The 13,988-nt window shown below is 39.6% G+C and overlaps 2 protein-coding genes across 4 annotated transcripts in view; both read left to right on the forward strand.

The window, feature by feature from the left end:
- The window catches only part of LOC124111279 (CD82 antigen-like), a 12,090-nt gene extending 3,492 nt beyond the window's left edge, over positions 1–8,598 (forward strand). Inside the window, exons 2-9 of the mRNA XM_046470927.2 lie at positions 1,961–2,035; positions 2,680–2,889; positions 3,540–3,614; positions 4,184–4,291; positions 4,662–4,724; positions 5,713–5,847; positions 6,744–6,827; positions 7,235–8,598. Coding sequence (XP_046326883.2) covers positions 1,970–2,035; positions 2,680–2,889; positions 3,540–3,614; positions 4,184–4,291; positions 4,662–4,724; positions 5,713–5,847; positions 6,744–6,827; positions 7,235–7,291 — 798 coding nt within the window. The 5' untranslated portion in view covers positions 1,961–1,969 and the 3' untranslated portion in view covers positions 7,292–8,598. The remainder of the gene's footprint in view (positions 1–1,960; positions 2,036–2,679; positions 2,890–3,539; positions 3,615–4,183; positions 4,292–4,661; positions 4,725–5,712; positions 5,848–6,743; positions 6,828–7,234) is intronic.
- A 3,961-nt stretch (positions 8,599–12,559) lies between these two features.
- The window catches only part of LOC124111281 (CD82 antigen-like), a 56,218-nt gene continuing 54,789 nt past the window's right edge, over positions 12,560–13,988 (forward strand). For 2 of the 3 annotated variants that reach the window (XM_048385713.1, XM_046470929.2), the window contains exon 1: positions 12,560–12,692. The gene's annotated coding sequence lies outside the window, so the exon portion shown is untranslated. The remainder of the gene's footprint in view (positions 12,693–13,988) is intronic. The other variant, XM_048385714.1, reaches the window with a different exon arrangement.

The raw sequence follows: 13,988 nt of genomic DNA on the forward strand, positions 1-13,988 counted from the left end.
GCATAAGTCCGGACAAGTACAAGCAGCCACACAAACACACACACGTACATGCACGTCGCTATATAAGTGCAATAATCTTGGACGCGACGTTAAACCCCATTTCACCACCTATGGTTTATAAAGCTATACAAAACAAAACGTTTGAGAAAATACAACCATACGTAACACTGGTGAAGGGGGTTTAATAGTATTATCATGTGAATCAAATTTAAACATAGCATTGGCTACCGACCTTTGAGGACTGGGTGTTTGAATTGTGTTTATTTATACCTTAACTCTCTTATGTACCCTCTACGGATACGTATAGTCATTTGGTCTCCAAAGAGTTTCGCCACTAACTGTCCACGGACACATTGTTTCGTGAAACAATGCCAAGCATTCAGAAGTTCACAAGAAGTCACCATATAGTGAGTGCGTTGACACCGGGTGTGAATGGGTGCAAGTGCTCTGTAACTTAACAATAGATGTTGTGACTCCAAGGAGGTATTTGTCTATTCCGTTCATTGTTTGTTAACAGGTGTAATCGATACGTCTACTATGCATGCATGAAGTGAAATATGTGTATGTATGTGATGTAGTATCTATTTGAAGTGTTTTCCTCTCTGCGACGAGGAAGTGAAATCTGCTGTACAGTCAATACAAATAGGAATGACCTTATCGTATGTTTAAGTTACTAGACGGCCTATTGACGGAGCTGTCTTCGCAAAGATGAATATTTGTAACTTACGACTAAAATAACGACTGCCATCACCATAGGGTCTATTCTTTAAGCTGTCAAAACCTATCCCAAAGTTATCTTACTTATGACACAAATCTTAGCAAAGGCGATGAGTTCTTTTGTCACTGAGGTAAAATAATCTGGGGGTTTCCCAATGACGCTATTGTGAATATGGCAAATATAGTTGACCATGTCAGTAGATAGTGTAAGAAAGAGAAAAGGCTGGTCGTCAACCGTACAATTATTATTATAAGGTAACTATAAAACTTCCAGTGAGCCAAAAGGGATCCAATCCTGAGCAATTATAGAACCTGAACATTTCACGTTTTACGAAACAACTACGTGTTATGCTTATAACTTGCAAACCCCTGGTCACAAATTTTCAGCCGAATAAGCATTCCAGGTCTTGGGCGTAGGCGATAATTTGGTTATATGATTGTATGTTCTTAAGTGGTCCTTAGGTCCAAATAGCAGAGCCAGTGGGGCGTTGCTGTAGCAACCAGTTGCTTCAGTGAGCACAAGAGTGATATTTATCGTAAAATCCGTCAACAAAAGACGATATTTGAACGAACAAACACCACGACATGCTCTCTATTTTTATTAAATGTGACACTAATAGGTTCTTAAACTATCGTGGATCATTGTGAAGGGGGTATTTCGAGTGCAGATTGACAAATCCGATCTAAATAGGCTATGGAGGAACTCATACGGACAGCGCAAAAGCTATGTTACTCAGGTATTTCACTCCCAGCTCCCTATCACCTCTGTTGTGCTTGTCATTCATTACAAGAAGTACAATGACTAACAGTGTGTCTTTGTCTGTTCATACGCTAAGAGGTCTACATCACAAATACATACGTTTTTCTTCAATATTGAACTCCAAACATTATTTTTCTTTGGGGTTTCTAACGTATATGAATTTAAGATTTCACAGAGTATTAATTACAGACTTTATAGTTGTTGCAGAGAAAACAGTGGGTGAAAGAAATATTTATGTGTGGATATTTGATATGCATAAATCAATACAAACAACAACATATAAGTAAGATCGTCGTAGGTGGTCGTTAAAACTCCTGCCTCGACCTCTGTTACCACTACACTTCTACTCCTACGTCTATTACTGATGCTCATGAGTTTTCTGCTACGTGTATTATATCTAACATAACTTCGTCACCGTTTGAAGATTCTACGTTATCGATAGCAATAAACACTGTGCTATTTACAGTTTTGTCTTGGTTACAGCACACTAAAATGGCGTTCGGCTGCTGTGGGAAGACCTTCAGTTGTCTCTTCATCTTCTTCAATGTCATCTTTGCGGTAAGTTCAGATAAATCCACTTCCTTGTGGAGATGTGTTCAAATACGGATTGGCATGACAGGCACATTAATATCATAATTATTTATAACATATGCAATGTTATCAAACTACAGTGAACTGTAGATCATGAAATATCTTTGGCATATTTTTAAGAAATTGTGTGCTCGGCCATTTCCACAAAAAACATATCCCCAAAAATATATAGGATCCCTAACATCTTTTGTTCAGTATGATTACGTTAACAGCTACTCTCGTTCTCAGATCTCCGAGGCACCGTTTTCTTATTATATATTAATTGTATAACTTTCTTGATAGTAAACTCTTTAAAATCGAAGAAATACGCGCATATCAGGCGTATCACTCTTATGATTTCAATGACACTGCACCGAGTGTTTCTTAACTTCTGGTGCGTTAGAGTGGTTATAAAGTGTTTTCAATCATCACGCCGAAGACCCGAGTTCTATTCCCCATATGGCACAATGTGTGAAGCTTATGTGTGGTGTCTCACGCCATGCTATTGCTGGAACATTGCTAATTGCGTCGTAAGACCATACTCACACACTCTTGAATCTGTATTTTCCTCTACATGCTGTATACGCCTCAGCAAGATCGCAAAGTGAATGTTTTTTTATTATTTTCTACAGATTGTCGGCTTAGCCACAGTAGGGTTTGGGATTTTTCTCAAGGTACACCCTTCAACTGCCCAACTACTAAACCTAGTGGAATTGGGCAATTCATCGGTGTATCTCGCCAACAGCGCATGGATCATCATTGGCTTCGGTGCCCTTGTGTTGCTGGTCTGCTTCTGTGGCTGTGTCGGAGCTGCTGCCAAGAACAAGTGCATGCTGGGGCTGGTACGAACAAATAACATTTCTTGTACACAAAAGTCACTAAGAAAGTATAAAAAATATATATATTGCGCATTGTGTTCCCATATTCGAGATTTGAATGCATTTACACAGTTAAATGTTACACACGATTACATGAGTCTGTGATATGTAAGTACATCTTTACTTATGGGACGTAATGAAGCCTTGGCTTGCCACGTCAAATATTAACTCTACCATGACGAGCTGGGTCGGGCTATGTGGTTTGCTCAGTAACTTTAATTTGCAATCGCTTATTAATTTCTATGATAACAGTATGTCTGGTGTCATCGCTGATTTTCAGTGATCCATTCATATATTTTCACCTCTATTTTATCTTTTAGGCCCAATGGATGGTTTGCTCAGTCACTTTAATTTGCAATCGCTTGTTTCATGATAACAGTATGTCTGGTGTCATCGCTGATTTTCAGTGATCCATTCATATATTTTCACCTCTATTTTATCTTTTAGGCCAAATGGAAGGTTTGCTCAGTCACTTTAATTTGCAATCGCTTGTTTCATGACTATGTCTGGTGTGATCGCTGATTTTCAGTGATCAATTTGTATATTTTTCTGTTTCGGCGGATAATCGAGACTGATTATTCTCTGGCGTTGACCTTGTATATTTTATGTTTCAGTACATCATCTTTGCCGTGATCATCGTCATCGGAGAAATAGGAGCATTTGTTGTCACAATCTTGTTCGTTGTACGGGTACGTGTAATCTATTATATGACACATACACATTCCGAGTCAAGAGATATTCAGTTGAGTTGAAGGTATATACAGATTTCAAATGTAAAATTATCGATGACTTTTACAATGCGTTTTCAAAACGCAGAATATAAGGATTTTCAAAACAGAAGATGTTATATATACATAATGTTTACAATAAGTAATATCTATTCACCAGCTCCAGCAGTTGTTTTCAGACACATGGCCTAGTCTTGCCTCTCCATCATATCCACCGTGGGGAACATCCCTAAAGGAATGGCGGAGGTGTGGTTGACTTGTGGTTAAAACGTTCGCTCGTAACGCCGAAGACCCGGGTTCAATTCTCCACATGGGTACAATGTGTGAAGGTCATTTCTGGTGTCCTCCGCCGTGATATTGCAGGGATATTGCTAAGGGGGCCTAAAAACAAACTCACTCACTCATCTTACAGTAATGTATTTAAAACCCGTCTCGCTGCATCTGACAGTTATTCAGGTACAATGCAGTCGATTTTTTGCAAAAGGCATGGCCTAAAAGTTGACTCAGGATTAATACGTCTTTTCCCTCAGTCTGATGACGTCGACTCTTTCCAAAACACTATTGCGAAGACTCTGGCTGATAACTACCGACCCGGAAGGACCAAGTTCACACAACCTTGGGATTACGTTCAGGCAACGGTGAGATCATCCTCAGCAGTCAGGGACATTTTCTGGAATAGTCCGATATGTGACCGTGGGTCACATATCATGTTCAAATCATAATCATGAGAAGTAATTTGTAGAACTCGCCGAGAAGCTGATTTCATACTGATGTTAAACATTTAACAATTACTATTAAAAAAGACCTATTATCGTATCGCTTTTTAACTATTTTCATACAAACCATGTATATTTACATGTTATTATAATGTTACAAATCTGCACCATGAAGACATTTTCGTTTAATGAACATTCTACTGTAAACTATCTACTTTTCCATCGACATATTTCGTGAACTGCCAGGATGTTTGTAAACCTGTATTCACAGTCCGTACCTTTGTCTTCACAGTTCGAGTGCTGCGCTGTTTCCAACTACTCCAACTATGCACCAGTCTACGCGAATAATACCATGGTAAGTCTCGGGTGGTCATGCTGGCGAATGTTTCACGACACAGCTATTGTAATTTGCGACCGCCTCCGTAGTCTAGTGTTCGAGCGTGCACCCAGGGTTCGATCCCAGGCCGCGTCATACCGAAAGACGCTAAAAAATGGTACTTGTTGGGACCCTGTCTGGTGCTCGGCATTAAGGGGCTAAAACAAGGACCGGTCGGCTCGGAATCCGTATACTGTGTCTGAGTGGGGTATTCATTTTAAACTGTGGCATGGTATCTCAGTGGGCTAGCACTATAAATCGGCATAAGTCCGGACAAGTACAAGGAGCCACAAACACAATCACACACACACGTGCATGCACGTCGCTGTATAAGTGCAATAATCTTGGACACAGCGTTAAACCCAATTTTAACTCACCTCAACTCATCCATTGTTATTTGCAGTTTCGAACAATGAACACGTTACGATTCGTCCCTTGTACGATTCAGATTATATAGAATAATCAATATCAAATTGTATTGATATACCAGGTGTATCCTGCCTCACTGGTCGCATCCGGCACACCGCAACTGCAGATCACAACTTAATGAATTGTAATCACTGATCAGAATCTAAGCGAAGACTAAATACAGAGCACATGTAATCAGAATAAGTGAGGTTCATATCCACTGAAGGCGTGACGGATATACATACATGTATTTATTTTCTATTTTGTATAGATTATACTATGGCATGTCCAGGAAACCTAATACATAGTAAATTGGGCTTGACGTAAAGAGTATCACCTTGAGATAAAAACACTTTGTTAAAAGATCGTACTCGGTTGTAGACAGTAAAGGGAGAAACAAGCCAACAAGCATTCCTTGATGACAGCGCAACATCTTGCTTCACATAATCATAATGACGTCATGTGTAAATAAGGCACAAAAGTGAAACGAAATTAATATTCAGATATGTGACACGATACGACAAATGTTGTACATTATTTGTCTAATACATTTGTTCAGGAGAAAGTACCAGTTACATGCTGTAAGCTGTCAGGAGCGAAGGAACCCGATGATCCTATGCCAGTGAGCAGAACAAAATGCATGGACGACTCTAGAAAATCCGACCTGGAAAAGAGTGATTTTCTGCACACAAGGGTAAGGGTTTTCTAATAATCACATATCCTTACTATTCAGCAATCTACTTACACTCTTGTTACATGCACGCATGACATACGTATTACATATGAAGACACATTTGTTGCATATTACGTAATCACGTTTGTGCTAACGACTATACACATATGTACATGCACAATGTATGTGGGACATGTAATACCACATGAGCGAAAGAGCCTATGTCAATCCCACATACATATGCACATATATACAGGCACGGGGTACAATAGGTCTTCAGCAACCCATGCTTGCCGTAAAAGGCGACTATGCTTGTCGTAAAAGGCGACGTAACGGGATCGGGTGATCAGGCTCGCTGACTTGGTTGATGCATGTCATCGTATCCCAATTGCGTGGATCGGTGCTCATGATGTCAATCACTGGATTGTCTGGTCCAGACTCGGACTGACGTCGTATAGCTGGAGTATTGCTGAGTGCGGCTTTAAACAACAAAGAAAAAAAGAAAAACTCATGCATCGATGGCAATGGATGCTGTACACGACTTCCACATACAAACATCTGCTCATGGCAAAGTGTATGGTATTCAGGCACATGCTAACAAATATAAAGTGATATTAAATATGAAACACTCTTTGACGGTTATATCACGGAGAGCCTGCATCAAGTGGAAGGCAAATCTAAGTGATGCATGTCTCAGCCGTTTACCACTTTGATGCAGCGCATGAGCACTGGGATGGTGCTGACAAAGCTAGCATCCCGACCAGGGCGAATCTGGGTTGAAATCCATGGTCACAGGTTTCTGGCGCATCTAACTGACCCGAGTCACAGTGAATTGCGGCGTCTGATCTGCATGTGTACAGTGATGTCACGTGTTGGTTGTGTCGGTGTTGATACTAATATAACGGTTCTTCTTACAGGGCTGCTTCCAGTTGCTGAGGGATACGGTGAAGCAGTACAGCACTGTGCTTCTCATTGTTGAGGCAGTCATCATTGCCATCACAGTAAGCAGTTATATCGATATAACCTGTCTATATAGACGTCAAATCAAGATAATTGTCGAGGTTAATATTTTTGTCGGGATAGTGAATGAGTGAGTTGGGTTTTAACGCCGCTTTGAACAGAATTCAACTTATATCAGGGCGTTTCAGCTTGATGTCGGAGGAGAGCCCAGAGTAATGCAGGCCTCAGACGTTTGCCACTTTGGTGAAACTCACGAGCATGGGTATGGTGCTGACAAACCTAGAAACATAATTTTGGCGAACCGGGATTCGAACACACGATCATAGGCTTCTGGCTTCACCGAGGGACATACCTCTGCACAGCGAATTGCTGCGCCTTAGACGACGGGGCGGAATAACGAATTGAATGCAAGTATGCTAAATAAAAAAAACCTCTATATCTTTTTCAGATAATTGGGATCATTATTGCTGCGTGTCTGTGCCGAAGAGGTAAAGAAAAAGTATGATCTCTTCACGTCACTTTCGGAGTTTCGTCACGACGTTGTTCCGTAGAGAGCATACACTTATTATGTAATTAAACTATCTAAACGCTTCTCATCAAGAGTTAGGTAAGGGACATGTCGCAAGCTTCTTTAATGTTGGTCCTGTATCCAAATATCTCGATGGCTGGTTCACAAGAGTCTGAACAAGAAGTGACAGATTTTAATTGAATGAGGGGTGTTGTATTTAAACGACACATGAATCGAAACATATAGAACGCTACGAAATTAGTTATAGTTATAGGAAAATGCAATTTCACCTGCAGCTGGTTGCGCTTTGATAAATATAATCCCACAACATTCCTAAACTCAGGTCTTTCCTTGAAATAAAATTGTACAATGGACATGGCTGTGAGTATTTAGATACATCTCAGATGCGTACATTTCTTTCATATCTCGTTGTACACATATTCTCTTCGAGAGCATGGATTTGGCTGCCAGATAACTTCAACCAATGCTATTTGTATCGAGTTGTAGACAGAAATCAATTTCTGTTCATAAACAACAGTCACGGTATCAAAATAATGACGTCTGATAAGTGATGAAAACAATTTGGATGGTATTTTTGTGAATTAACCAATACATTGATGTTCAACTGTTACTTTCCACTTGTACAATAATTCGTGAATCAAGTGAAGACATTTCCCGCAGAACCATATCTTCTCACAGGCATCCATGTATTTGTACACGTCGTTTCATGTCTTTATTTAATTCGTTGGTATTCCTTGTGTTACTCATAATCAGCTGCATGAATTATGTTATCGATACATTTGAAAAAATGTTTTTGTCCGTGTCTAATCCACTTGAATGTTCAAATATTTCTAAAAAATGTAAATTATTATGTGTTTTAAGTACATTTGACATTACCTTATGTAGCTTATACAATACTCATGAAAAAATAGTTCCAGTGGATTTTATTGTATAAAGACGGCTTGCTCAGTTCATTGTTCCTATATTGTATTTAAAAAGTTTGTGTATATTTCGAAATAATTTCAACGTTAATTGTTGTGGTATGAATAATATTTGAACATACATGAATCTTCAGAATCCGTTACTTTCTGCGCTGTATAATTGCAAATTGCCAGACAATATTTCTGAAAAGATCTTCAATCTCATATCTTTGCTATGCAAATAATTTCGTTCCACAGACGTTTGGTCAAACATGGCTATGGGCACATTGTTAGTCTCACTCTCTCTATAAAACATTTATGTACCGTTTATACAATACTTGTGTATATAGTCTTTTAATATTGGAAAATAAAGTATATTTCTTACACGATGTCCATGTTGTGACGTTCTGGAAGGTGGGGAACAAACCATAGCGTTATGGTGACGGGTGAATAGGACACACATCAACTTGCTTGAGTGGCCCGACTGTACGTCATCCAGGATATACATTATCAAGTGACCATTTACTGGAGACACGAGAGGGGATGGTGGTCGTAGGCTCATCGTCTAAGGCGCCGGAATTCTCTGTGCTAAGTTGTGTCCCTTAAGCATGCCAGGATACTATCATGTATTCGTCCTGATTATGACCCTTGGTTTGTCAACGTCTCACCAACGCTGTAAACGTCTCACGTGCATTAAGTCGGTAAATACTGTTACCTATAACTTTCGTTTGTTTAAGTATAAAAAACATAATTCTGCTCAACAGAACACCAGAGCTGACTCGTCTGAGCATTATTTTCTTATACTCTCCTGAAACATCTGATTATTCTACCTATTTTTTCAGTTATTTAATAGAAATGTTGACGTTCAACGATTGTTGAGAGACTAAGACGCCTTCGTTATGTCGACAGTTATATCTATACGTGTTAATAATTCCATACCTATTATATCTTAATTATACATTTTTAATTGATTTTGTTCATTCCAACTGTTAAAGTGGTTATTCATTGTTTGTACACGGGTGCAATCGAAGAAAATATATTCTAATGTTTCATCAGTGTCTTTACAAAGTGTATATTTATCACAGTCACTTTTACCAGTCTTGTTTCGATAAGTGTTCTCCTGAAACATCACATGTCATTTGTTGTGTTACACGTGAAGATTAACTTGGCATATAACTTAGTTCTCTGTTTTACAAAGCACTGTAGTACGTTTAATTACATTTTCAGAAATAAATTTAATTTAGCCGGAATACATTAGTCAAATCAACCAAGAGAGCCTTTAACCATATAATAAACAACAGCAAAAACATGAGGAATCATTTGGGAGCAGACGCAGACACAATCGCGTCGAACATGCTAAGGGGGGTAACTCTGTACGTGCTAATGTTCCCAACATGCAATGTTCTGGAACTTGGCCATATATGTACTGAAGGCATAGTTCTCGCAATCAATGGTTATATTAGATGTTCGCATTCAAAGTCAGATGTAAAGTAGACACAACAAACATGTCTTGTATACAGTGGGAGAACAGTTAGGCAACACATTATATAAAGTTTATACCAAAAAGACATTATTTTGGAATGTTAGTTTCCTTAGGCATTTGTTTATGTTTGCAAAGTGACAAAAACGTGTGACATATTAAATGTTCATCTCTCAGGTTGTAATGGAAATCGGTGCATGCGTATTTGTATATAAAAGCCAAATTAAATGCAGAATGAGAGTAGATGTAGCTCAAAACATCGTGTGCACATACATCATATGCGCCCCAAGACATTTACACATCATGTAGTATTTATCAGCTGCAACAGTCGGCAGCTGCAACTCATCACATGAAGAGATCATGTGTACATACATCAGTTACAGCTCAACACACGAAGAGATCATGTGTACATACATCAGTTACAGCTCAGCACACGAAGAGACAGTCGGCAGCTGCAATTCATAATATAAAGAGATCATGTGTACATACATCAGTTACAGCTCAACACGAGAAGTGACAGTCGGCAGCTGCAACTCATCACATGAAGAGATCATGTGTACATACATCAGTTACAGCTAAGCACACGAAGTGACAGTCGGCAGCTGCAACTCAACACATGAATAGATCATGTGTACATACATCAGTTACAGCTCAACGCATGAAGAGACAGTCAGCAGCTGCAACTCAACACATGTAGAGGTCATGTGTACATACATCAGTTACAGCTCAACGCATGAAGAGACAGTCGCCAGCTGCAACTCAACACATGTAGAGATCATGTGTACATACTTCAGTTACAGCTCAACGCATGAAGAGACAGTCAGCAGCTGCAACTCAACACATGTAGAGATCATGTGTACATACATCAGTTACAGCTCAACGCATAAAGAGACAGTCGCCAGCTGCAACTCAACACATGTAGAGATCATGTGTACATACTTCAGTTACAGCTCAACGCATGAAGAGACAGTCAGCAGCTGCAACTGAACACATGAAGAGACAGTCGGCAGCTGCAACTCAACACTTTAAGAGATCATGTGTACATTATTTCAGTTACAGCTCAGCACATGAAGAGACAGTCGCCAGCTGCAACTCAACACATGAAGAGATCATGTGTACATACATCAGTTACAGCTCAACACACGAAGAGATCATGTGTACATACATCAGTTACAGCTCAACACATGAAGAGACAGTCGGCAGCTGCAACTCAACACATGAAGAGATCATGTGTACACACATCAGTTACGGCGAAAACACATGAAGAGTTAAAGTAAACAGGCAATGTATGACAGAGAACACGCGAGAATGATAAAAATAGAAATCATATGTGTGTGGACAACGCCTAACAATAAATTGTGACAAGCCACGTTTGCAGCATAACTGTTTGTGAGGAAACATTCGTTCGGGAAGTATAACTTTGGTAAATATTTAACAGACTGGTATTGATATTTTCCGTTCACATACATAACAGGTCTAGTGTCAATAACCATATATTATACATCCTCGTACCTAAAAACACCCGTTTATTAACATGTATCAATGTTTCCCCACCACGTAGAGAAACACTACTTGCAGATTATTGAAACCTATCAATTGCCATTTAAATACACATACTATATAAATATGAACCAAACAAACACATAATACAAGTTTTCGCAGAAAGACAAATATATAATCACCTCATATCTGTAATAAACACACCCACTGATCTATCTGTATGAATCATAAAACGGTAATATAATATGAACACACAATGCCATTTAGAAAGTGGTCAAATGTAACACATGTTATATTTGGGATAACACTTTCTGAGTAAAGTGCAGAATCAAATGTAACAAATTTTATATTTGGGATAACACTTTTTTAGTAAAGAAACTTTACTAAGAAAGTGTTATCCCAAATATAACATTTGTTACATGTGACCACTTTCTAAATGTCATTGTGTGTTCAAAGTGCTCGACAATGGGTAGCGGAAGGTCGATCCCCCTTCAACGTCATTCCAAAAGGCGTTCAGAGATGGTACTTGTTGTTACCCTGTCTGGCGCCCAGCATCAAAGGTGCCTAAACAAGGACTGATCAGCTCGGAGTCAGTATACTGTGTCTGAGTAGATTTCTCATGTTAAAACTGCGACATGGTATCACAGTGGGCTAGCACTATAACATCGGCATTAGTCCGGACTCGTACAAGCACGCACACACACACACACACACACACACACACACACACACACACACACACACACACACACACACACACACACACACACACACACACACACACACACACACACACACACACACACACACACACACACACACACACACACACACACACGTGCATGCACACACACACACACACACGTGCATGCACGTCGCCATATAGTGCTACAATCTTGAACGCTACGTTAAACCCCAATTCACCTCACCTCAACTCAACTCACCTGCGAAGAGCCGCGGTTTATATGTAGAAGGGATTATATATTTATAAGGGAGCTGTGTCCCTTAACTACAAATAAAATTTGCGGAATATGTATTAACAGAACAACTTTTGAGTGATTGTGTGATTTCGAGGGTCGTGGATAAATCACTTCGATGACCTTTAGTATGAAACACATTAAGGAAATAGCGATAAAGTGCACGATTTCAGATTTTCTGTTATTATTTGGCAATTGATGCATGCAAATGTCACGCCGAACCCATATAGTGTCCAACAAAACAATAGTTTGGCTATTGTGTGTTTTTCAAAATTGAATATTGATAAAATGACAATTATCCTGAACGATTCAACGGGAATATGAGGAAATAAGTCAGCAAGTCCGACTTGTCACTTTCCTGTTGATACTATGACGCTATGAATGACGAATGAGTCAGTGTCGATAAGGGATGTATAACTGATAGCTGTTTTACCCAGAACTCCCCGGAGTCTGTGTCGTCGACTTGAGCGTACGTGACGGAGGGTTTGGACATACTCTAGCAGGGAGTCTACATTACACAGGTAAGTTGTTACTTATGAATATAAAATTAGATAAGTCGCCTCAACTTTAACCGTAAAAACGCCTATATGATGCTGGTAGTTGTTTAAATGCAACTCTGCCATGTTCTAGTCGTCCTTATTTACGAAAGTAGAATATCATTTCCTCGTTTCGTATGCTAGTTTTTATAGAAACAAATTTGTCGTGAAACGAAAGGAAGAGAGCGTAATGCCAATATAACGTTAGTTTAAGTGATTGTATCTGAGAGCTTCACAGATGAGGTAAGGTGAGTTGAAATGGGGTTTAACGTCGCCTCCAAGATTATTGCACTTATTTCGCGACGTGCATGCACGTGCGTGTGTGTGTGTGTGTGAGATAGATAGACTTGGTTTGCGTTATCTTGTGTGTGTGTGTGTGCGTGCGTGCGTGCGTGCGTTTGTGTGTGTGTGCGCGTGTGTGCGTGTGCGTGTGTGCGTGTGTGCGTGCGTGCGTGCGTGCGTGCGTGCGTGCGTGTGTGTGTGTGTGTGTCTGCTTTCACTTGTCCGGAGTAATGCCGATTTTATAGTGCTAGTCCACTTAGATACCATGCCGCAGTTTAACATGAATACCCCACTAAGACACAGTATACTGACTCCGAAACGACCAGACCTTGTTTTAGCTCCTTAATGCCGAGCGCCAGGCAGTGTAACAACAAGTATCATTTTCAAGTCATTTGATATGGCACGGTCGGGGATCGAATCCCGTAACTCCCGCTATATACATGTATACTACGGTTATAACGAACTGAAAGGGCTTACTAATTTTAGTTCGTTATAACCGTAATTCGTTATAAGCATACATACAGCATAACTACAGCATATAGTCGGGACTAAAAAGTTAGTTCGTTATATCCGTTAGTTCGTTATAAGCGTGTTCGTTATAACCGTAGTTTACTGTACATGTATACACTACCACACAGACACATATAGATTTGCGTAATGCACTGAAGCAAAAGCTTTGTGTTGAGGCGCTACGTGCATGCTAAAGTTACATAGAAATGCAATACTATAGCGTGTTTTCACAAATATTAATCTAACTTTCCGCTTAGTTTCTGTGTCACACGGCACTTTTATCTCGGGTTTTGTTTCGGGTTTCACGAGGACCCCCCTTTTTTCCGCCTTTTTTATAGTGATTCGTAAACACATGCTCATGATCACAACCGAGCTTGATCATCTTTACGTCATTGTCGTAATAGCGTAAGGGTTGCAGATACGATGAAGTGGCCTGCTACACAAACAAGACGAGCAGCAATGTTTTATATGGCGTATAATATAAATATA

Source organism: Haliotis rufescens, unplaced genomic scaffold, assembly GCF_023055435.1.
Source record: "Haliotis rufescens isolate VD_foot unplaced genomic scaffold, xgHalRufe1.0.p SCAF_6, whole genome shotgun sequence".
Lineage (NCBI taxonomy): Eukaryota > Metazoa > Mollusca > Gastropoda > Lepetellida > Haliotidae > Haliotis > Haliotis rufescens.